The sequence below is a fragment of the Lissotriton vulgaris genome, chromosome 6, assembly GCF_964263255.1.
Source record: "Lissotriton vulgaris chromosome 6, aLisVul1.2, whole genome shotgun sequence".
NCBI lineage: Eukaryota > Metazoa > Chordata > Amphibia > Caudata > Salamandridae > Lissotriton > Lissotriton vulgaris.
In genome coordinates, this window is record NC_141694.1 from 1,062,578,086 (window position 1) to 1,062,603,286 (window position 25,201).

General features: G+C 45.7%; 1 protein-coding gene across 2 annotated transcripts in view; it reads left to right on the forward strand.

Annotated features, from left to right (window-relative positions):
* Window positions 1-25,201, forward strand: part of GNPAT (glyceronephosphate O-acyltransferase) — a 920,813-nt gene that overhangs the window by 364,525 nt on the left and 531,087 nt on the right. For both annotated transcript variants that reach the window (XM_086927130.1, XM_086927131.1), the window contains exon 4: window positions 6,712-6,841. In XM_086927130.1, the coding sequence (XP_086783256.1) occupies window positions 6,712-6,841 (130 nt within the window). The remainder of the gene's footprint in view (window positions 1-6,711; window positions 6,842-25,201) is intronic.

Sequence of the window (25,201 nt, forward strand, 5' to 3'; positions counted from 1 at the left end):
AGCGTGAGTATTCTCCTCTCACTCTCTCCTCACTCTCTCTCCCCACTCTCTCCCCTCACTCTCACCCCCACTCTCTCTCCCCTCTCACACCCTCTCACTCTCTCCTCTCTCTCACTCTCTCTCTCTCTCTCTCTCTCTCCACTCTCTCTCTCTCCCCACTCTTCTCTCCACCTCTCTCTCTCTCCACCTCTCTCTCTCTCCTCTCTCTCTCTCTCTCTCTCTCTCTCCACTCTCCTCTCTCTCTCTCTCTCACTCTCTCTCTCTACTTCCCCTCTCTCCTCTCTCTTCTCTCACTCTCTCTCTCTCCCTCTCACTCTCTCCTCTCTCTCTCTCTCTCTCTCTCTCCTCTCTCTCTCCACTCTCTCTCCCTCTCTCTCTCCACTCTCTCTCTCCACTCTCTCTCTCTCTCTCTCTCTCTCTCTCACTCTCTCTCTCTCTCTCTCTCTCTCTCTCTCTCTCTCTCTCACTCTCTCTCTCTCCTCTCCCCACTCTCCTCTCTCCTCTCTCTCCTCTCTCCTCTCTCTCTCTCTCCACTCTCTCTCTCCACTCTCTCTCTCCACTCTCTCTCTCACTCTCTCTCCACTCTCTCTCCACTTTCTCTCTCTCTCTCCACTCTCTCTCTCTCCACTCCTCTCTCTCTCTCTCCACTCTCTCTCTCTCTCTCCACTCTCTCTCTCCTCTCTCTCTCTCCTCTCTCTCTCTCACTCTCTCTCTCTCTCTCTCTCTCCACTCTCTCTCTCCACTCTCTCTCTCCACTCTCTCTCTCCACTCTCTCTCCACTCTCTCTCTCCACTCTCTCTCCACTTTCTCTCTCTCTCTCCACTCTCTCTCTCTCCCTCTCTCTCTCTCTCTCTCCACTCTCTCTCTCTCTCTCCACTCTCTCCCTCTCTCTCCTCTCTCTCTCTACTCTCTCTCTCTCTCCACTCTCCACTCTCTCTCTCTCTCTCTCTCTCCACTCTCTTTCTCCACTCTTTCTCTCCACTCTCTCTCCACTCTCTCTCCACTCTCTCTCCACTCTCTCTCCACTCTCGCTCCCCACTCTCGCTCTCCACTCTCTCTCCACTGTCTCTCTCTCCACTCTCTCTCTCCACCCTCTCTCTCTACTCTCTCTCTCTACTCTCTCTCTCTCTCCACTCTATTTCCACTGTCTCTCTCTCCACTGTCTCTCTCTCCACTCTCTCTTGCTCCACCCTCTCTTGCTCCACCCTCTCTCTTGCTCCACCCTCTCTCTTGCTCCACCCTCTCTCTTGCTCCACCCTCTCTCTTGCTCCACCCTCTCTCTTGCTCCACCCTCTCTCTCGCTCCACTCACTCTCTCTCGCTCCACTCACTCTCTCTCGCTCCACTCTCTCTCACTCCACTCTCTCACTCCACTCTCTCTCTCTCACTCCACTCTCTCTCTCTCACTCTACTCTCTCACTCTACTCTCTCTCTCTCTCACTCCACTCTCTCTCTCACTCCACTCTCTCTCACAAAGTAGTGTGCTTTGCCATGGGCGTCCGCAGAAATGTTTCCAGGGGGGTGCACATTTTTTACTTCATCACCATCCCCCTTGCATTCTTCTACCCTCTCCCTTGCACCCTTCTCGCCCTCTCCCTTGCACCCTTCTCCCCCTCCCCCTTGCACCCTTCTCCCCCTCCCCCTTGCACCCTTCTCCCCCTCCCCCTTGCACCCTTCTCTCCCTCCCCCTTGCACCCTTCTCCCCCTCTGCCTTGCACCCTTCTCCCCTCTGCCTTGCACCCTTTTCTACCTTGCACCATTCTCCCCTCTGCCTTGCACCCTTCTCCCTTCTGCCTTGCACCCTTCTCCCCTCTGCCTTGCACCCTTCTCCCCTCTGCCTTGCACCCTTCTCCCTTCTGCCTTGCACCCTTCGCCCCTCTGCCTTGCACCCTTCTCCCTCTCAGCCTTGCACCCTTCTCCCTCTCAGCCTTGCACTATTCTCCCCCTCTGCCTTGCACCCTTCTCCCCCTCCGCCTTGCACCCTTCTCCCCCTCCGCCTTGCACCCTTCTCCCCCTCCTCCTTGCACCCTTCTCCCCCTCCGCCTTGCACCCTTCTCCTCTCCGCCTTGCACCCTTCTCCTCTCCGCCTTGCACCCTTCTCCTCTCCGCCTTGCACCCTTCTCCTCTCTGCCTTGCACCCTTCTCCTCTCTACCTTGCACCCTTCTCCTCTCTGCCTTGCACCCTTCTCCTCTCTGCCTTGCACCCTTCTCCTCTCTGCCTTGCACCCTTCTCCTCTCTGCCTTGCACCCTTCTCCTCTCTGCCTTGCACCCTTCTCCCCTCTGCCTTGCACCCTTCTCCCCTCTGCCTTGCACCCTTCTCCCCTCTGCCTTGCACCCTTCTCCCCTCTGCTTTGCACCCATCTCCTCTCCGCCTTGCACCCATCTCCTCTCCGCCTTGCACCCATCTCCTCTCCGCCTTGCACCCATCTCCTCTCCGCCTTGCACCCATCTCCTCTTCGCCTTGCACCCTTCTCCTCTCTACCTTGCACGCTTCTCCCCTAAGCCTTGCACCCTTCTCGGCCCCCACTTGCCCCCCCTGCGGACGCCCACATGGTGCTTCTAACGAGAGTTCTTACCTGAGGGCACCATTTTGCTGCCTTGTCCCTTCTCATATGAGCTTTGTCCTGGAGAATGCTGTCTCTGGGAGCCCCCACTCCCACCCTTGTCAAGGTCCTGAGCAGTGCTCTGTGCTGCCTCCTGCTCTCTCTGGGGGCCCCCACTCCCACCCTTGTCAAGGTCCTGAGCAGTGCTCTGTGCTGCCTCCTGCTCTCTCTCTGGGGCCCCCACCCCTGTCTTTGTCAGGGTCCCGAGCAATGCTCTGTGCTGCCTCCTCTCTCTCTGGGGCCCCCAGCCCCCGTCCTTGTCAGGGTCCTGAGCAGTGCTCTGTGCTGCCTCCTCTCTCTCTGGGGCCCCCATCCTTGTCAGGGTCCTGAGCAGTGCTCTGTGCTGCCTCCTCTCTCTCAGGGGCCCTCAGCCCCCGTCCTTGTCAGGATCCCGAGCTGTTCTCTGTGCTGCCTCCTCTCTCTCTGGGCCCCCCAGCCCCTATCCTTGTCAGGGTCCTGAGCAGTGCTCTGTGCTGCCTCCTCTCTCTTTGGGGACCCCAGCCCCCGTCCTTGTCCGGGTCCCGAGCAGTGCTCTGTGCTGCCGCCTCTCTCTCTGGGGCCCCCTGCCCCCCTCCTTGTGTCAGGGACCCGAGCAGTGCTCTGTGCTGCCTCCTGCTCTCTCTCTGGGGCCCCCACCCCTGTCTTTGTCAGGGTCCCGAGCAATGCTCGGTTCTGCCTCCTGCTCTCTCTCTGGGGCCCCCAGCCCCTGTCCTTGTCAGGGTCCTGAGCAGTGCTCTGTGCTGCCTCCTTCTCTCTCTCTGGGGCCCCGTCCTTGTCAGGGTCCTGTCCAGTGCTCTGTGCTGTCTCCTCTCTCTCTGGGGCCCCCATCCTTGTGAGGGTCCTGAGCAGTGCTCTGTGCTGCCTCCTCTCTCTCTGGGGCCCCCAGCCCCCATCCTTGTCAGGGTCCTGAGCAGTGCTCTGTGCTGCCTCCTCTCTCTCTGGGGCCCCCAGCCCCCATCCTTGTCAGGGTCCTGAGCAGTGCTCTGTGCTACCTCCTCTCTGTCTGGGGCCCCAGCCCCCGTCCTTGTCAGGGACCTGAGCAGTGCTCTGTGCTGCCTCCTGCTCTCTGGGGCCCCCACCCCATCCTCTTTCTGGGCCTGGCACCTCTGACTGAAGAGAAACAATGTATGTTGATACTTTGCTTCTCTTCAGTCAGAGGGAGGGGGCAAGGGGCGCAGAGCAGGCTGCAGACAGCCTGCACCTGCTTTAGAGGTAGAGAGGCTTGCTTAAGCGCAAGCCTCTCTCATAGCTCTCACTGAGGGGGGCCCGGGCCCCCTTCATTTACTGAAGAGAGTGGGGCCCCCCTGCACCGCGGGGCCTGCGGGGGCGTTTGTTACACCCCTGCCCACAGGAATGCTGTATCCACATTTACCCCCTGCAGATCACTGTTGGGTTCAGGAGGTGGGACAACGTTTAAATTCCGACGCTTCTGCTAGTCATGAAAATCCAGGTTGGTGACCAAAATCTGAAAAGAAATACAATTTGCGGTTAAGTTCTAGCAGCAGAAAACAGATGGAGTCACGAAAAGGGAGTCTGATAATCAACTTAACTAGTCACAGTTTTGACTCATCATAAAGTAGCACAGAGCGTTAAAGTGCCTACCGTCAAGCGGAATATGTAACATGCAAACCACAGATTTGTATATTAAGTAGATAGATCAGTAGATTGTCACAGAGATCCTTATGTTACTCACAGTTCATAATTTACAAGCCTTCTAAAATAGCACTGTGAGCTATGAAACGGCATACAGGAGGTGCATGCAAATTTTTAGAACCATATTGTTGTTCTCTCAATCTTTTGTTATTCGAAGGTTGTTAGAAAGGGTTTCTTTGGGTCGCAATCAAGTCTTCTTAATCCTGAGAACCCCAGCCATTGTATTAAGTTGTAAACCCTAACCTGTTTTTCACCAGGCCATTCACTTGTACCATATAATAAATGCCTATTAATATGAATGATGTGTGACTTTTACACATTGTAACCCTCATTGTCACATGCAACATTTGCTGGACGCTGATTTGCACACTTCTGCAATTCATTCTCTCTAGATAATGTGTGATGTAAAGTACTCAAACTCCCTACACCTGGATGAGTAGTGCTATAAAAGTAATTACATGCAAATAATAAGAGTCGTTGCTATTTACAGTTTTATTTGAGTTATTAAGTACACAGACAGGTTTAGCATTCTTACAGGCAATGCATTTATCTTGCGTATAAGGGTTGAACAAATTTAAAAACTGCCTCTCAAACACAGTTTGACCTGAGCACTTGTGAAGAGCTAACAAGCGCATCTAGGTTTTATACTCCAGATACCTCCCAACAAGTATGAAACACCATAAGAAAGGAAAACAAGCATTGGCATAGCCAATAGGTCTCGCCTTTGGGACCTTATAAGTGTTTAGCCATGCAAAAGTTGATGTTGTTGCACCAAGGATAATGTGCTGGATAACTAAACACTTATAAGGTCCCAAATGCGAGACCTATTGGCTATGCCAATGCTTGTTACTGAGGTACTCGTGGCGCCGTTAATAAGCTGATCGAAGGCATCAATGCAGTTCTGCAACAAAGTTTTGACAGTAGACCGTCTGTTTGATATCAAACTGTGTTCAGTTGCGGCCAGTGAATCTAGAAGGTCATTGTAAATAAAGGCTTGAGGGCGGCTCTACATGGCTCTGTGTATCCACGTTTGCTAGGGTCATGTCGGTGCACTCCCCAGGGCCACTCCCATACTTAACACCCACCTGGGGTCTGAGGAGGAGGTAATTTGGAATGACCAGGCCACATGCCCTTTTGTTCCATTTTCTTTTTGGCTGGAGAATCTATTCAGCGACAAGGTGAAATGTGTGCAGCCTTAATGCGGGAAAAAAAACACAAATAACAGCCAGGCGCGCAACGCCCATTGGGCTCAAAGGGCTTCAGCCCCCCTCCCCCCAGTCGTGTGTGGCAGCCCGGGGTGAGACAGCTTCCCGGGCAGACACACTGCCGCACCCGAGCACTTCTCAGGTCTTTAAAAGACCATCTACGTGTAAGGAGGATTTGTTGTGTTTTCACGCCTTCTTAGAGCCCCTGCAGCACCACTCTGCCAATTGCTTGAAGCATTAGCCACCCCTCGAACTTTTTTCAACAACCCTCCCCCCCCCCGCCCGAAATGAGGCTCTAGATGCGCCTAACAGCCGCTTCTTGTATAATACCCGTGAGGTGGGTAGGCAGGAGGGGAGAGAATGAGTCTACCAGTGTTGATGCTGCTTCGATGGTCACCCCTTATTTTGTCTGTGTGATTTATCTTGTTATGTAAAATTTCCATCTCCCCATTAAGAACTTTTCAAGCATGCCAATGACTCTCACGCCGTGCGTGGTAAGCTTTCTTTTACTCATCTACACAGTCGATCCTTGGGGCCCCTCCCTAGCACGCAAGAGTTAGAGTGTGTCCCCATCACAGGCAAAATGTCTTACCACTCCGACGTGTGAACTGTCACTGAGGACTAGGAACCAATGCTGCTGGGAACAAACAGTCTATAAACACTGAAGGCTGTATCACAGCACCTTCTCCTCTTATCCACAGAAACCAAGGGGGGTGGTCCAGCCTCCTCCTGACTATGAAGGGCGTAAGACGGGCCCACCCTTGGCCCAAGTATGGCCCGGTCACGTCCAGGGGACAACTAAGTGCTCTAAGCACGGCGGCTGGAAGAAGCCCCCCTTCAGGGCAAAGGCAGCTGGATGTAGTAGTCTCTCCTGGGTCCAAGAGGACAACCCACCACACTGCATTGAGTATCAATTGAGATCTGAGTGCTCCCTTCTGTGAACCAGTTAATGTTTCTACTTAGACTGTTCTATAATAAATAGACAGCACTCTGATTCTTGACCATTTTAAGCACTATTTTGTTGTGTTTATGTTGTCTGTTTTTTTGTGTTATATTAGTTGGTTGACTGTGCGTTGTGCACGTTTTAATGTTCATGTAAACTTTAATCTCATGCTTCCAGGATTGTCATATCCTATACTTTAATGACCTGTAACATGATGTGTTTTAGCAGTGGTCATCATGTGAATGGAGCATTATATGTTCAGCTGGTTATATTTGACCCGGTCTTGTATTTCTTGTTGTGTTCGTAGTTGACCCAGGCTGTTAAAGAACATCCAGTTGTCCTGCTGCCGAGTCACCGGAGCTACATTGACTTTCTGATGCTCTCCTACATATTTTACAACTACGACTTACCTCTGCCCGTCATTGCTGCAGGAATGGGCAAGTTCTACTTTTCATACTTCATTAGTAAATGCTTACTTCTCCTTATTTGCTTGCACCGGTGGTAACGTGTATCCGATTAATTATCATTTGCTTGAAAGTATTCAGGACTTAAGTATGGCCAGTATTTTTAAAAAATGTATTGGCCTTGTTAATTTTTTCAAAACCCAGCCATTTCTTTATGGTTCGCTTGAGAAAACAAGTAATCTTTTGCACGTTATGCTGCTTTCAGTATTTGCTCCAGTTACAGATAACATTCAACTTTTCCAGAAATATGTTGAATATTCCAGGCTACATGTATCTCTTTTACTAGCTAATGGTGACATTTTGGAATTCTATTCTGGGACGTAGAGTTCACTGTTTTAATAATAGCTCATTCCAAATCCAATATACTAGAGTATGTAGCAAAGTAGGATATCTGAGCTTTGGAAAGGCCTTGTTACTGGAGCAAAAAGTGGTCCACTACAGTTCGGGAATATACAAGTAAAGCCATTGATCACAATATAGATGTGTGCTGAGAGCTCACCAGGCCACAGTTTTGCACATATTCCTACCTATTAAAGTTGCCAATGAGTTGCCCAGACACAGAAACAAATAGAAGTACTGATTTTAATATCTAAATACATATTTGCTGTATTGATGACCTAAAAGCCACACTAGTGGCACAATTTACAAGTACTGAGATTAAAATCACTAACTGAGATGTTGACACATTGCAAAACAAGTGACATCAAATGGTATGCTAATGCATTGGATAGTTAAAACTGAAAATGCAAGTGAGAGGGAAGTCTTTGATTAGCTTGTCAGGTGAGGAAAAATTGAACTGATTTCGGTCTATGTGTACGTATATATGGTCTTTCTCCAGACTGGTGTGATTGCAAGGAAAACAGTGTACAAAGTTGCCAAGTAGTCCTGATTGCTGCAAGGTACATCAATCGCAGGAAGGCACCCATGAAGGATTTTTTTGTAGGTGTCGAGGGGTGACTCTTTAACTTAGAAATTCTGGTAGGAGGGCAAAAATGCTGCTGATCTGGTTTTCAAGTATAAATTGTTACACACCTACTTTGTAACAGTCAAAACATGTTAGACCTGTTAAGTTCATACTGCACTTTCGTAGCAGGTATTTTCTTAGTAGGAGAAAGATTTGGAGATGATCTTGGCAATGGGTAATGTTTGGCAAATCTGCGATCGTAATAATTGTACCACCTAAGTGATGAAAGGGGCTGAGTATGGCTTAGTATCTAGCATCCTGTTGTGTCATCATGAGTTCAGCAGTTTAAAATAAAACACTTGCAAGCCGTGCTCTCCTGGAAGTTTATATACGTCAGCGCTTATTCAGATTAGTGCACAAATTTGCCCACGTAAAACTACAGGTGGAAAAGTGTGATATTACCCTCACCAGGTAAAATAGGCAACTGTCATGTTGGTTGTGCAAGTCTTTCATGAATGTGGACAAAGTTATATTTTTGGGGATGTCTCCATGGCTTTGAGTACATGATATGCTTACTTCACGGGTGTTTTTGTACTGCTCTGGGTCCTGTTTGACATCTACTGGAGGGAGTTAATTTCATTTGCAATTTTTGAGCCTTTCACAAGCTATTTTAACTTCATAAGAGCGGGCAACGGCCACACTACCTCCCCAGTGCCTCTGTCGGCAATTGGCAGACACTGGGGAGGGGTATAAAGTAGAAGTGCTTTGCACCAGAGGGATCCCTTTTTTTAGCTTCCCCAGCAACCCCAGGCTTTTTAGGTCTCGCTGAGCCTGCGCTGCCCTGCAAGACCTTTATTAGGTCTCGCTGAGCCAGGCATGCGCTGCTCTGCAAGACATTTAGTATGTGGGTTTTCGAAGCGCTACCCCACGCTTTGGCTGGCCTAGCGCTTGCGTTCACGCGAGCGTTCACCTCTCTTTCACCGGTCATTAAGCGTGTGGACGCTGCAGCTGCTTTCACTTTTGCCGCCGCGCTCCCACCCGCTCCGCCCTGTCCATGTTGAGTTGTTCCCTTGTGCTACGGCGTGCCTTTTATCAGCACTACAGCCACCGCGCATAATGTTTAAAAAAATAGCAAGTTCATCGTGCTTCAGGTTACTGAACACCCCCCGTCCGGTTAAAACCATGGATTTCTGACTCTGGGAGCAGCTGGGCTATTCTTTCTTGGCAATGAACTTAAAACGGTAACAAAGTCTTGGAGGCTGTCGTCAACAGCCCCCCCCCCCACCAGTTCACACACACTTGTTGTTCTCTTGTGTTGCGGCACGCCTTTTATCAGCACTACAGCCACCGCGCATAATGTTTTAAAAAATAGCAAGTTCATCGTACTTCAGGTTACTGAACACCCTGTCTGGTTAAAACCATGGATTTCTGACTCTGGGAGCAGCTGGGCTATTCTTTCTTAGCAATGAACTGAAAACGTTAACACAGTCTTGGAGGCTGTCTGCAAAAGCCCCCCTCTCCCTCCCCCTCCCCCACCACAGAGCACGTCTCGCAGCTTGTTTGTACACGCTGAACGGATCTTTAAACTGTGCAAGATCTGTTATAATCAGCGGAGGTTTGTGTATGGAGGGTTCCGATATTTTCTTTATTTTGATCAGAAGGATGCGCGCATTTCAGGCGTGCATGTCTGCTCTGTTGTAATTTCTTTCATTTATTTTTGCACAAGGCTTGGACTGCATTGTGTGCCACGCCTCACTTTCAACCCTAAGCAAATACCTTCTCCCCAGACTTCTTCCATTGGCGTAGCAGGAGGCTCGCCGAGTCCCATACGTTTTCAGTGTTTAGTTCCGCCTCTCCAGCACTGCGTGATCGTAGTTGGCATCCGTAATAAAAGTGATTATAAAACATTGTCCCCCACACACACAAACACAGTTGAGCCTGTAATATCAGCGGAGGTTTGTGTATGGGTATTTTCTTTATTTCGATCAGAAGGATCGTAATAAAGTGATTATAAAACATTGTCCCCCACACACACAAACACAGTTGAGTCTGTTATATCAGCGGAGGTTTGTGTATGGATATTTTCTTTATTTCGATCAGAAGGATGCGCGCATTTCAAGCTAAGCTAATCGGACATTATGTATGCGCAAGCTAATCGGACATTATCCCTCACAATCCCAGTTGAGCACGTTATATCAGCGCAGGTTTGTGTATGGAGGGTTCCGATATTTTCTTTATTTCGATAAGAAGGATGCGCTCATTTCAGGCGTGCATGTCTGCTCCGTTGTAATGTCTTTCATTTAATTTTGCACAAGGCTTGGACTGCATTGTGCGCCACGCCTCACTTTCAACCCTAAGCAAATACCTCCTCCCCAGACTTCTTCCATTGGCGTAGCAGGTTGACCTCTCCGCCCACATATTCTGATCGACCGGAGCCTGACACAAGAGACACGCCAAGTCCCATACGTTTTCAGTGTTTATTTCCTCCTCTCCAGCACTGCGTGATCGTAGTTGGCATCCGTAATAAAGTGATTATAAAACATTGTCCCCCACACACACAATCCCAGTTGAGCCTCCACTGTGCCCCACAGTTTATTTAAATTGTCAGTGACTTTTATTATTGGGGTAGATTGAGGCAGGCATTGAGACGCTAGTGTGTTTGTAAGGAAGGGGATTGGAGGTTGGCTCTTTCCTTACTGTCTGTCTGAATCACTTCCTGCGCGGGGACCATCTGCGCAAGCTAATGGACATTATCCCTCAGAAAACTAAATAGTAGAACTGGTTTAACCTATGCTTGCTTTAATATTAACATTAAATATACAACCCATTTGATCACAGCAGTGTTAGTTACCAGTCAGCTTTGTTTCCGCTTTTTGCTGGAAAAAGGCACACCAGTACTTCTGCGGTGGTTCTTTAAAATGCATCATTTCTACATCGTGAAAGAGTAGCCAGTTTTAAAAGCTTCCTCAAAACTTCGCAGTATCATTTGTATAAGCATACCAGATCAGAACTCAAGGTATGTAAATGTGTTATTTCCTGTAAGAATAGCAGATAAGCTTCCTGTCAAGCATGCAGCATAAATTAGAATATTTCTTATTTTCCATATATTGGATTCAAAAGTGCATGCAGCACAGCCCTCTTCCCCGTGGACACTAACAGCAGCAGCTTTTGTAATCTGGAGCAGAACCCATTTGTATCATTTGGCTGTTCCTTCAAGTGATTGGTTCCACTGATTTAACGATCTAATATAAAATACAGGGCTGCTCCAGAGCCAATTTAGACTTTACCTGCGATGAGCAAAGAAAATAATATTCTAGAGTTTGTGCCTCCGTGTTCCCCACCAATCTCCCGGTTAAACATTAATGGTAGTTTTAGACCACAATTACATTAAAGTGACCAGGTCAGCTTCCTGTCTGGCAGGATACCCGGTTGCTGTACTTTTTCATGTATTGGATCTGTGCATTATATAGCAAATCGGTCACACCTGTTTTCTGTGTTTTTTAGACCTTATGCATATGGATTTCTCCGTATGATTGCACCAGTAAAAGTGCTTTCTCCAAGGAGATGCCAGGGATTGAAATAACGTGGACCCTCAGATCACCCCTTTGTCTCAAACCTGATGTCCTGTGCAATGAGGCTAATTGTAATCTTCAAGTTCCCAGCACAGGGCTAATCAGACACGCCCACGAGGAACATGGCGGCGGGCTGAGAGCCGGTCGCGGCAGCACCGAGGTGTCCGGACGGCCGAAATGAGTGCAGCACGATAGCGAGAGGTCGCTTGTCCCCCCTCGTCTAGGTGAGAGATAGATGCGTTTTTCTCCCCGCAACCGCTGACGGTAATTCTAAGCCGGCTCCTCTGCTTCTTTGCCCCGAGGAATCACGGCTGTCTCAGGAGGTACTGCAGCAGGCGGTGTTAGGACCTGCTGGGCTTTCGGAACTGGGTCGGCTCAGCGCGGCTCAGCGTGAGAGGAGACGCCTCTACAGGATGAACACAGACGGAGACGGAGGCGGACAACCAGGACGCATGCTGTGTCTGCAGGGTTTGCAGGTCATCCCTTAAAACGCTTAAACGCCTTTAAAATCGGCATTGCGGCGTTTTTAAGAATGCCCCAGTGGAAAGCAGTACCCAGCGGTAATCAGCGGTAAGGAGATATTCAAGGGGGGTTTTGACAGTAGTTGACAGTAGTAGCCCCCTGCGCATTTCACCACACTATTGCACGATAAAAAAAAAAAAAAATAGTAATAGAAAATAGAAAACAGAAAATCTACAAACCACCTTTTCCTACTTTTACTGAGGTTGCAGCTGGCTAAGGCTGGTCAGATCACGGACCAGTGCACACTAACATTTATGCTGGAAGAACGCCGACGATGCCTATGGAGCAGATTTCGCTCTGCACTGTTTAAAATTAAACTCGGAAGCCTGGTAATACAATCACTTGAACAACATCCTAATAAAACCGACTTTGAGAGAAAGAAACTTTACTCTCTTGCAACAAAGTGTGGGGAGAGGGGAAGTAGAGTGGTAGAGACTCACAGGCTTATTACTGGGAGGGGGGGTTGCATGGATCAAACGCAGCTTGGTCTTCCAGATTATAGGACCACTGAAGTCACTGAAGTTATAGCGCAAGAGCCGGTTCTGTTGAAAGTTCCTGAGTTAGGAGGGCAAGAATCAACAGAAGCAGTTACATCTAGGACTATCGAGCAAGCCAATGTTGAGATAAGCTCAATTTCAGTAAAACAGGGACACGTCCTTCCAGTAAGAAGAAATAGGTATCAGCTTAGATCCAGGGTAGGATTAAAAGAGAAAGGGGCTCTACAGTTTGAAGAGAGAGAGCGACCTATGCCATTAACCCCCTGCAAAAGTAAAAAGAAAAAGACTATTTCAGTCAAAAAGTTCAAAGGTGTATCTCATGAGGGCCAAGTGGTGAAAAGTACTCCATCCCTAAAATCTTTCTTCAAGGTCTTGGATCAGGCTAAGCGTTCTGCAGTGCAGTCGGAGGGCAATATTGGCACTACTCCTTTAATAAACAGATACGGGGTCTTAGAAAACCTGGGCGATATAGAAAATGTGGATGAGGCTGAAAGTGTAACAGGAACCTCGGCCAATTCAAATAAAGTTTCCTCAATAGATAAAATGCGAGGAAACCAAGACACCAGACCCAAGAGTCAGGTTGTAACAGTTAAACTTGCACAAAGCAGCTCTAAGGAGGCAGAAGAGGAGACTAGGAGATTGGACGCAAGTAAAGATAACCAATCAGACTCAAGCGAGCAGGAAAGTGACCGACTAGGGGACCTTTTTCGATCCCTGAGAGGCGACATGATGTCGAAATTTGAGATATCGGAAGCCAATCAAAAAACAATACAGGACAGATTTGATGTGCTAGAATCTAAGTTAGAGGAGGTCACTTTGCGTACAGGGAAACTTGAAATAGAAGCGGCTGCTTTGGACAAAACGGTACACGAAAATAAAAAAGACATAGAACATCTTAAAGCCCAGAACAGATCATTGGTTATGGACATTGAACGGATGGAGACCCATGCTAGGAGGAATAACTTAAGGATCTTGAAAATACCTGAAGGGGAAGAGTTGGAGGACTTAAAGGGATTTGTCTGTAAACTCTTGAGGGACGGTGTTTTAAATGATCGTCCGGATATAAATTTGGAGGAAGAAATCCAGAGGGTACATAGAGACCCCTACAAGAGGCGTACTGACAGGAAAACTCCTAGGAAAATACTTATAAACTTCCAGACATACAGCGTTAAAGAGCTTATCCTAGGGCGATCTCTTACGAAAACAGATCTACGTTATAAGTCCAGCCCCTACCTTATCAGGTCTGACATTGGTGCAAGAACTGCGCAAAGACAATGGGAGCTGGGCACTAGAATGCCGGACTTAAGGTCATTGGGAGCACATGTCCAGATGAGATTTCCAGCCATGCTCAGGATTATGTGGAAAAATAAGACATATAGCTTCACACAGCCAGAAGAGGTCGACAATCTTTTAGACCGAATAAGAAGTGAGCAGGAGGAATAGGACTGGATAGATAAGCTGAGTACTTCAAGGAAGAAAATAATAAAAGAAAGGAAATAAATAAAAAAAAATAAAAAAAAAAAGGAAGGAAATACATAAAAAAAAAAAAAAAAAAAAGAAAAGGGGAATGGTGGGGGGAGAATCTGAAAAAGCAAATGATTGTATAAGTAGGCTGTATGATAAATGGGGGACATGAAGATCTATTTGTAATTTAATTTGTCTCGCTCGAATACAGTAAACTGGGGAATGGTGTGGGGAGAATCTGAAAAAGCAAATGATTGCATAAGTAGGCTGTATGATAAAAATGGGGGACATGAAGATTTACTTGTAATTTAATTTGTCTCGCTCGAATACAGTAAACTGGTCAAGGGCACCACTCGGTTGCTCCGAAAGGCGAAGTCATCGCCAGGTATGATGGGGGGGTTCCTCAGGGGGGAGGGGTTCAATGGGTGGGGGGAGTCAGGGGGAAAAATAAAAAAAAATCCTCATATATAAATAAATGTTTGACGTATAAAGGAATGGATGGGTACGAGCGTACATTAGAATTATGATTAATCCATATAAGCTTAAGGTTCTGTCATGGAATATCAATGGTATAGGGGAAAAAATAAAACAGAATAGAATTTGAATTCTTAAGAAATTCGGATGCCCAAATTATAATGCTACAAGAAACACATTTGGAGGCAGCAGTATGTGATTCTCTTTTTAAAAAGTGTAGGTGGGTTCAAGATATAATCAGTTCCAGGCAATTAGGTGTTACTAGGGGAGTTTCTATTATAATTCGAGCAAACAGTGGGATAAGCTTGAGAAGCTTTGAGACGGATCAATCGGGCAGGTGGCTAGTCGCACAAGTATACATTCAAACTACCCCATATACAATCGCAGTGTACTATGGTCCTAACGAGGACAATCCGGTTCCGCTCTCCAAATTAGAACTAGCTTTATTTACGACAACTGGTCCTCTAATCCTAGGTGGGGATTTTAATCTTGTCTTCGACCAAAAATTAGATAGAACTTCTAAGGCTAAATACCATGCTCCCTTAAAATCACTTGCCATCCTGGATGTCTTAATGAAAGACTTTACTCTTGTAGATGTCTGGAGAAAAAAGTACAGATCTCAACCAGGTTTCACTTTTTATAGTAAAAAATATAGGAATTACTCCAGAATAGACCACTTCTTAGTTGACCAACACCTTCTCAAAGACATTAGCTATCTCTCCTTCACGCCCTCAGGACTATCGGACCATGCTGTTTTAGAATTGGTAATTAAACTGAATATAACTTCACCAAAACCAAGGTGGACACTGGAGAGATCATTTCTATTAGATAATCAGATAAAAGTAGAAGTTAAAGACAAAACATCAGAATTCTTTTTAATAAATTCAGGATCCTCCTCCTCCCAGATAGTATGGGAAACTTATAAGGCTTACTTGAGGGGTGTTTTAAGTTCTTTAATGTACTATAAGAGAAAAAGTATAAAAATAAAAAGAAAGGAAGACTTGGCAGCAATAACTAGAAAGGATCTCGAATTACAAAATGCAATTCTAACAAACTCCAGAGAAGTACATTTGTTAGAGAAGGAACTTGTTGACTTGCAGCTCCAGTTAAAAATTTCGGATGAAAGAATTCTTAAAGAAAAATGGGAGTCCAGCAGATTAAAAAATTTTGAGTATGGAGAGAAGTGTGGAGCTCTCCTTGCCTGGAAAGCTAGAGAAGAGAGAACGAGAAATAACATCAAAGCCCTGGTACATAGACAGTCAGGAGATTTGATAGAAACAGACGCAGAGATAAGAGAAGAAGCGAGGTCCTTTATGAGGAGTCTCTACACGGAAGATAAAGATCCCACGGGGGTGGATTTAGAATCCTGGCTGAGTATAAAACATCTGCCGCAAATGTCCGAATCAGAAAAAGCATACTTGGAAAGTGAGATAACAGAAGGGGAAATTTTAGGTCAATTGAAGAAAATGAAAAGGGGGAAAGCTGCAGGTTCTGATGGGTTGCCAGTGGAGATCTATTCGGACAATAAAGATCAATTAATACCTCCATTAAGGGAACTCTTCAATCTTTTATTGATCCAAGGCTATTCTATACCTTCCTCATGGGGAGAAGCCATCATTACGCTTATACCCAAGCCAAATAAAGACTTGAAAAGAATAGAGTCTTATAGACCTATTTCATTACGGAACTCGGATATGAAGATCTCAGGTATTTTAGCCACTAGATTATCAAAGGTCATAAAATCTATAATCCACCCTGACCAGAGAGGCTTTATCCCAGGGAGACAGTTAAATGAACTAACGTTTCAAGCAATAGGGGCCGTAGATTATGCTAACGCTAAAAATCTCCCACTGGCGCTGGTAGCCATAGATGCGGCTAAGGCCTTCGATCAGGTCAATTGGAAGTATCTATGGGCCACAATGGCGGCTTTCGGGTTCCCCCAAATTTTTATAGAGGCGGTCAGATCCTTATATCATTGCCCAAAGGCTAAGGTCTTAGTCAACGGAATTTTATCTGAGTGGTTTGATATATCTCGAGGTACCAGGCAAGGTTGTCCTCTGTCCCCCCTTTTGTTTGATGTTTACATGGAGCCCTTTGTTTGTGGGATTAGAGAGGACAATATCATTCAACCATTTCAGCTTGGAAATCTGCCTTTGAAGGTGGCGTTGTATGCAGACGATCTTCTTTTATATACCTCTGATCACTCGGCAGCAATTCCAAGGTTATTTTTTCTATCGGAAGAATTTGGGAAACTGTCCGGGTACCAGATTAATAAGGATAAAACAGAGATTATGGGGTGGAATAACAACACACACATAGTAGGTGCAAAACAGAATACGAGGTACCTGGGAATCTACTTAACTCAATCTTTAAAAGATATCACTTCACTCAGTTGGCAAAAGGTGGTTAAAGATATTAATAAAACTTTAACAAGTTGGGGGAACTTGCCTTTAAACATCTATGGTCGGGTCAACCTTATTAAAATGACAATTCTTCCTCAATTGACCTTTTTATTTAACTGCATCCCCTCATCATTCTCACTGAAAGACATTAACATTTTACAGGGTAAAATTGGATCCTTTATATGGGCCTGCAAGTCAACAAGAATCGCATGGAAGAAATTGAGGAGGGGTTTAAAAACAGGAGGGCTTGCCCTACCTGACCTTTTGTCATACTGTCATGCATTTCATTTTAAAAACATTAGGCTTCTTGCAAATAAGCTGGACGCATCATCACAGGGCCGCCTGTTTCAAGCCTTGTTAACTGATTCACCTTATGACCATGATTACTTCATTTTCAAGTTTGGAGACCAGAATCTTTTTTTAAAAATTTGCCTTAAAATTTTACAGACTGCATTAAAAAATTGGGGGTTCATGAGGAAGACATTTAATATTCCCTATTTCCACACACACTCCCCAATATGGGATTCTCCTGGTACACCTCAATGCCTCCAGGATCAACTATCACAACCCCTGAAAACAGCTGGGTTTAAAAAATGGGGGGAATCTCTGGGCAGATTCGGGCCTAGTGAGTTGGAACACGTTAGTACAGCTTACAGATGAACAGTTGACTAGGTTTAAATACTACCAGTTGTCCGCCTGGTGGTCCAGTCAAAATATGCAAAGGGAGGAAGATACAGATATTCTTGATGCAATCGGCAGAAGGGGGAAATGGGTAAAAGAGCTATCATTTTGGTACAATTTAATGATCAAAGAAGAGGAGAGTAAACTGTACTTGGAGATAATAAAGTTATGGGGAAATTGTACAGCTGAGCCCCCTGAAGAAGTCAGTAAGGCATGGTTAGATTCCTTTTCTCTTTCACAGAGGCTAATTAAACCTGCTAATTTAAGGCGCAACCACCTGTTTACGGCTCATAGAGTCTATTGGACTCCGGCCAAACTGCATAAGATAACACGAAACAACCATTATTGTCCCCGTTGTAATCATAACGCCGCTGATGATATCCACATTTTTTTGGATTGTCCAGTCATTCAAAACTACTGGAAAGCGATAATGGATTTTTTGGGGGATGTACTTTCAATAACTATTACGTGTTCTCGCAGATTAGTCTTCTTTGGTCTACTGAAAGACTATAATATCAAGAGTTTGGATACTCAATTCATTTTTTACATAATAGTTATCGCAAGGAGACAAATCTGCATGGAGTGGAAGTCAGCGTCTCCCCCTAGATTTGCAGTATGTCTGAAGTATTTAATGGAAGTGTGTAAAATGGATCAGGTTGGCTGCAGCGAGAACACTGAGAATGTCTGGTCTAAACTAATGGTCTGGATAAATAGGTGAGCAGCCCTGTGATTATGCCAGAGGTTGTGTCGGTCCTGTCCTCCACCAGGCCTAGGGTGCCTAAAATAGGCCTGGAGGAGTAGGATAAGGAAAGCAGCCTACCTCTGGGAATTCTCTGTCTGCTATGATACTGTTTTCCATGGCGGACTCGAAAAACAACAGTATAAGAGGCAACAGTGAGACCCATCTAGAGCATATATATTCTGGTGGCATATATGAGGACAAAAAAAAAAAAAAAAGTTCCCAGCACAGATTATGAAACAGTTCTGTGTGTTGTCGAAGGTGTTGACTAACTGGGGACAAGTACCTGTTATGAGGTTGAGCTTTCCAGACCTCTTGTAGATACTTTAGTATATACTTATATGTGTATGTACTTTGTGGGCTCTGGAAATCAGCCATAGGACTTGTCTGCTTCCGCTTAGGGACTTTTTTTTCTGTTCAACTGCCTCTATTTAACTGTCTTGATAGAAAACGACCAGCAGAGGTCATAGCCAATAGGTCTCACCTTTAGGACCTAATAAGTGTTTAGCCATGCAACAGTTTATGTTGTTGCACCAAGGATATTGTATTGCTTAACTAAATACTTATAAGGTTCCAAAGGCGGGACCTAGTGGCTATGCCAATGCTTGTTTTTCTTAGTGTAATGACAATCAGCTTGCAGGGCATGCTGACGTCATTACAGTTAGTTGAAGGTAAAAAGAGCTGATGGGCTCATTTTATTTTTACTGCGTCAGTGCTCGGGGAGCATATATTAGCCTCCTGAGCAGTGATTGCTTTGGGAGAGGCATCGTTGGAAAGGGAGAATCCCCCATTTCCAATGGTATTTCTGCCCAATGTATCCCTCCTTGGAGATCACCACTGAGAGCGATTCCCCAAGCCGGGATCCACCCACTAGGCACCAGGGATATGGGGGGCTCCTTAGGCAAGGGCTTATGCTCCCCAACCCCCTAAAAATGTCAGTCATTCTACCCTGTTGAGGGACGGATGGGGACGAATATCTACGATCTGCCCCATGCCGTTGGGGGAGGGGGAGGAGGTGGTTTGGCGGTAAGCCCACTAGACCCAAGGGGAAATTTTGGGGTCGGGTGCCCAGCATGGGCATGGCTATGCCCCCCACTCCAAAATAAATTTACCAACAGTGATTCTCTCCCCTGGGGGGCTGATGGGGGTACTAGACACCAGGGACTGCATTTATGCCCAATAGACTTTCTACCCCGCTTGGGTGTTGGATTGGGGTATTCTCCCTCAATCTGCCCCCCCCCCCGGTAAGGGCAGAGGGCCCACTTGACACCAGGTACTAAGGTACTACGTTCATGCAGGATGTTTTGGGGGAGAGGTCCCCCTCTTGGGCATTGGGCCATGCTCCCCCCCCTCACCTTATGCCTCCCTGGGGGTGGAGAGGGTAGTTGAACCACAATCTGAAAAAACTCCAGACAGTTTGCAAAGCTAATCATCAAAGGGAGTCCAGGGTGGTATGCTTTGGTGGATTCCATGATGTTTCTTACTCACAGTCCTCTGCATACCTTAAATTCTAATTAAAATCACTGATATTCCTTGCATTTCTTTTAGGTAAACTTCTGTAATACACATGGATCAGCAAAATTCCTACTGCCCAGGATTCCCTACTTGTTCTGATAAAAACACTACCCTTTTGTATCGGTGGGCCTAGTGTCCACAACAGGAAAATCCCCAAAGTATAATGTGGAAACCTCAAACTTTCCTTTCAAGAAACTAATCTGATTTGGCAATGGGGGTAGCTGCATTAATTGGGCTCAGCCGCCACCTAGGGAAACTTACCCAACCCAGTCAAGGGTGCCCTGCAAACCTCAAACTTTGCATAAAATCACAACTTTTAAGTGCATTTCTGTGATTTTCTGGAATCTATTGGGAGCAACGAAATACCACCACCCAGCGTTCCCCCACTTGTCCTGATAAAAACGCTATCCTACGTGTGTGGCTGGGCCTAGTCACCCAGACAGGGACGGCTCAAACCAGGGTCATTAGAAGTCCCACAATGGAACTTCTATTGACCTTTGTTTGAGTCGTTCCTCCCGCTGGTCCTCGGCCCAGCCACACAAGTGAGGCTGGGTTTTTATCATGACAAGGGGGGGAATGCTGGGTGGTAGGAATTTTGAGGATTCCTCCTGATTCCTGAAGTTTCCATCATAGAAATGTAAGGAAAATGTGTAATTTTAGCCTACATTTGAGGTTTGCGGGGCATAATAAGTGAGAAAACCTTGTGGGATTCATGCATGGCTCATTCATAGTGGAATCCCCTGGGTGTCTAGTTTTCATAAATGAGACCCATGCAAGTCACTCCATCCTAGAGTCCCTTTGGCGTCTAGTTTACAAAAATGTACAGGTTTGCTAGGTTTCTCTAAGATGCTGGATGAGCTAGGGCACAAAACCCACAGTTACACACGTTGCAAAAAATTGCCAGGTTTTAGTGGAAAAATTAAATGTATTTATGGTGCATTTTGGGCCCTTTTTTCTATCATGGACACTAGTCCTACCCACCCAATTGAGGTGCCATTTTCATTGGAAAGCATTTGGGAACATAGAATTGTACATTTGGCATTGCCAATTACATTTAGCTACATTTGCGCCTTCCAAACATAAGACAGTGTGTAAGAAAGAAGACATTTTGAAAAATGCCCTCTGAAATACATACTAATATGGGTACCCACCAAATCAGACCGGTACAAATAACCACTTCTTCTAAAATTCCATATCTGGTGGCCATTTCAGAAATACTTAGGTTTCCTTGATTTTTTTTTAAAACAAATTTTATTAAGGTTTCTTACCATCTCATATACATTCTTATGCATACACTTTGGCTTTGCAAAGCCGTCACATATAAAACTTATATTGGAACAGGAAAAACATAGTTGACCGTTCAGTTGTTCATTTGTGTACAAGCAATCTTCTTATCTATTGTCATATTGTGGATCATCCAGTCTAAAAGTCTCAGCTATTCCCTCTCCCTCTCTTTTACTTTGCCAGCTCTAACTTGTATTTGTATGGTCGCTCAGACTACCTATAGTATTTAACGGCCAAACTGCCTCCCCTCCCCCCCCCCAGGCGCGGCTTGATTATATGTGTTTCCATGTATTCCGCCTAAATGAGGTATGTCCTTGGCTCCGCAAGGGTTGGTTCTCTGTTTGCTGTGCTGGGGCAGCAGGGTTGGGTACTCTCTCAAATTCCTTCCTCCAAGTTCTCCCCCTGTTCTCCTTCATCTATAATTTCCGGCGGGTGCTTGAGCAGTGTCACTCTAGATCCTTCCATGCTCTGGCTGTTTCTAGTGAACCCTTGCCCTGTCTGGCTTCTCTCAGCTATACTTCTCCCTCGTAGGATGCCCATTTCATGAACTCCATCCTTCAGCACTCTACTCCCAGTCCCCCCTGTGATTTCCAATTTCTAGAGATCTCTTGTTTACCTAATAGGAATGCTAGGTCTTGGAACCTACTTGTCACTTTGACTCTTGAGGTATGCGAAAACCAGTGCAAGAGACAGTGGCCCAGTGTCAGCTGTACCTCCTTCTCTGTTATCTCCCCTGCTAGAGTTGTCACCGCCCTCCAGAAATCTTCAATCCTAGGGCAATCCCAGAACATATGCAGAAATGCTGCATTTGGCTCCTGGCATCTTGGGCATACGGCCGCTTGAATCCCAAAGTGTTTATTGATGCGCGCTGGGGTGAGGTAAACTCTATGTAGCACATAGACATCGATTAGTTGAAATCTGGCTTTTCTTGTGGCCCTAGTTGCTCTTTCCACCAATATATCCCATGTTTTATTCTCTACCACACTTCCCAGATCCTCCTCCCATCTTTCTCTTATTCTAGTAAGTGCCGGCAGTGTTTCGTTCCGGAGGCGTCGGTATAAGCATGTAATGTCTTTAAAAGTCCCGGCTGCTGACACCACGTATTGGCACCCCCCTGACTTCAGTGGCTTCAAGAGACCCTCTCCCCAGTATTTCCGTATTGCCTTCGTGAGGGTGTTATAAAGTAAAAAGTGAGTGAGAGTAAAAAGGACCCCCTGGGTAGTGAAGATCTGTAGACTCCTAGGGCAGGGTAGCAACAGGTGCGAGAAAAAATCCTAGGACATCTAGGTGTGTGAGTGGACAATTAGGTCAGACCAGTTATCAAGAAGGAACAATTGAAAAAGGTTGTCAAAATTATATAAAAAGTATATTTTTATTCAATATGTTTAAAAATCATATTAGAAATGACCAAAAGGCCAAACAACATGATGGGTATTAAAATTTTCTCTTGTCACAATTACATACAGTTACAGTAAAAACTTAACATGAAACTCATACTCTACAAAGTAAAAGAATATATTGACAAAAACATAGGGATAATCATAAAAGTAATGAAACAAGCATAAAAACTCAACAAGATGTTCTAGATGTCCTAGGATTTTTTCTCGCACCCATAAAGTAAAAAGTGACCCTGTGGTATGTCTTAACGTTCTCAAAAATTCATTGAAGGGAAGCAGGGTATCTTCCTCGTACAGCATGCCTATTGTGGTCACTCCCACATCCCCCCATTCCCTCAGGCCTTGCCAACTTCCCCCATGCAGCAGCGTCATACATAGGGTCAGTGGTATCTCCGGGGCATATGTTTTTTTAATCTTAGATCTCTGTAGGGTCCTAGCCCAACATTTATGGATTACTTTGTCTTCACTTGTCTCAATCCCCCCTGTCTCGGCATTCGGAATATTATATTAGCTAGAGCTGACAGACTAGAGACTGCGTCGCTCTGTTGTTCTGTGGCTCTCACCCTTCTGGCCACCCAGTTTGAAAACCACTGCAGCTGAGCTGCGATGTAGTAGTATTCGAAATCTGGGAGTGCCAGACCCCCCATCCTTTTTTGGCCTAGTTAGAGTAGCCCAAGCCACTCGTCGTCTACCCTTGGCCCAAATAAATGATATCACCAGTGACCTCAGGCATCAGAATGTTCCCGCTGGTATCCAAACGGGTAACACCAGGAACAGGTAAAGTAGTCTCGGCAGTGTCACCATTTTTAGTAAGGATATTCTTCCCATGACTGACAAGGGTAGGGTCCCCAAAAGGCTCATCTTCATCCCCCTGATTGCTTTCCCTATGTTCACCCTATCATGGTATATGGACACCCCCAAATATGGGAGACCTCTACTCTCCCAGGCTGCTTCCACTCTCAACGGAGGCTCTTCTCGCCCTTCTCTAGTGGGGAAAAAGCACAATTTCCTCCAGTGAACTCTTAGTCTTGAGACTCTCGCTAGTGGCTCCAGCATCCCTCGAGTTCCTTCAAAGTCCTCTTCTGTATTCTGAAGGAACAGCAGTAAAGTAGCAGCGTGTAGCGCTATATGCTGGGTTCGTCCCACCACCTGTAGTGTAGTTCCTATTTTCCCAATAGGCCCTGCGCATTGGAATAACATAAACAGTAGTATGGGCGTAGAAGTGCGGATCTTCCAGGTCTCCACTGACTATGCTAAATTTAATTGGGTTTGTTACCAACTAGCTCAGAGGTCACTGGAAACTTTCTTGACTGAATAGGAAGTGATCAGCTTCCCTGGCACAGCCAAGAAGGGATTCAGTTTTCCAACAACCGTGCAACATGACAACTTTGCTCCTCAGATAAGAGTCAATCTCTAGAGTCATGTGAAACAATAGACAGTTATTTTACCCAGTCAGTTGTTGTGCAGATTACTTTCACAATATGTAGAGAATAGAGAGACGGGCGTTTTCAATAAAAGGTATTATTTATTGAACAGTCTTTCTTCTCATACAAGAGAAATGAATTGCCACAATTGCAAGACTTGTTATTATAAAAAGTGCGTACAGTAAGATGAGTATTGCGAAATAATACTGTAAAAGCATTGATATGGTTTCTTAGCCATACAATGGTTTAAAATGAATAAAACATATATACATTCATATATACATTTGACTAACGTACTCAACTGGTGCTTCTAACTACGCCTACCCCAGTGTACCTGACCTAAGCCTAATACTTGGGAGGGAGGAATTAAGTAGCAGTTTAAGTTAAGTTGGTTTTGCCAAGGTTTGCTTCAAGAATTCTCTCTAAGGGTTTAGTCAACACCATACCTCTGGAATAGAATGTTGGACGTCTGGTATCTCCTTCCAGGGACTCGATATCCCAGTCACTTGCAAGAGTGGGCTGGAAACGCCGGAGCTGGATTTCTCGGCAGGAGAAAAGACAGCGTCTCTCTCAGCGCGTCAAAGAGGAGGAGGAGAAGGGGCAGCGTCCGCGGGCAACTTGCATCTGCTGGGCTCTTGCAGGGGGACAGCTGTTCAGCTCCTGTGTTCACCACACCATTGTTCGCTCGTTCGCAGCGATAGCATCAGCAGCGATAACGGCAGCGATGTCTATGAGGCAGCTAGCATTTGCTTAAGGCAACGTTGGTAATATTTATACCTGAAAGGTGCCTGGTTTGACGTAGGTTTTTGGACATAAGACGTCAATAAAGATGTCACTAGGAAGTGATCGTCTCTCAGTGCTCATTAGAGTTCTATTACTAATCAAAACATAGCAAGCGGGGCTTTCCCAGGTTGCTGAGTTTTATCTTGTTGAAGAACTCGGAGTGTTAATCTACGAATCTTAGATAGTGGCTTCTGCTGTGTCATTTGCACTAATGTGCTGCAAAGGAAGTTGCAGAGGAAGCGATTCTGAAATGTGGCTCTGTTCGTGTGAGGCCAGAGACGAGTTTCTGAATATTGCATTTGATCGGTTATGCCAATATAGGGGTACAAAGGGATTATAGCCGTATAGGGGCATAAGGTCACAGTATCGATCAGGGTCCTAGATTAGAACGCGACACCCACTCCACGAATTTGTCCATCAAATTACTAAAACTATAGCAAAAGATGCATGTGTAACATTGCCCACCCCAAAATACATATTTGCATTTGAAATAGGCGTATTTGAAATACGTGAAAATATAGGTACTGTACGTCTTTAAGCATAGAAATCATTCAAAATTATAGCATATGTAATCAATGAACGATTTTGCGAAAAAATTACACGTGAAATATCTCTTAATACAGAAAAGAAGGGCGAGATAATTTCATCACATAGAAATGCATTGCAGTAAAATGT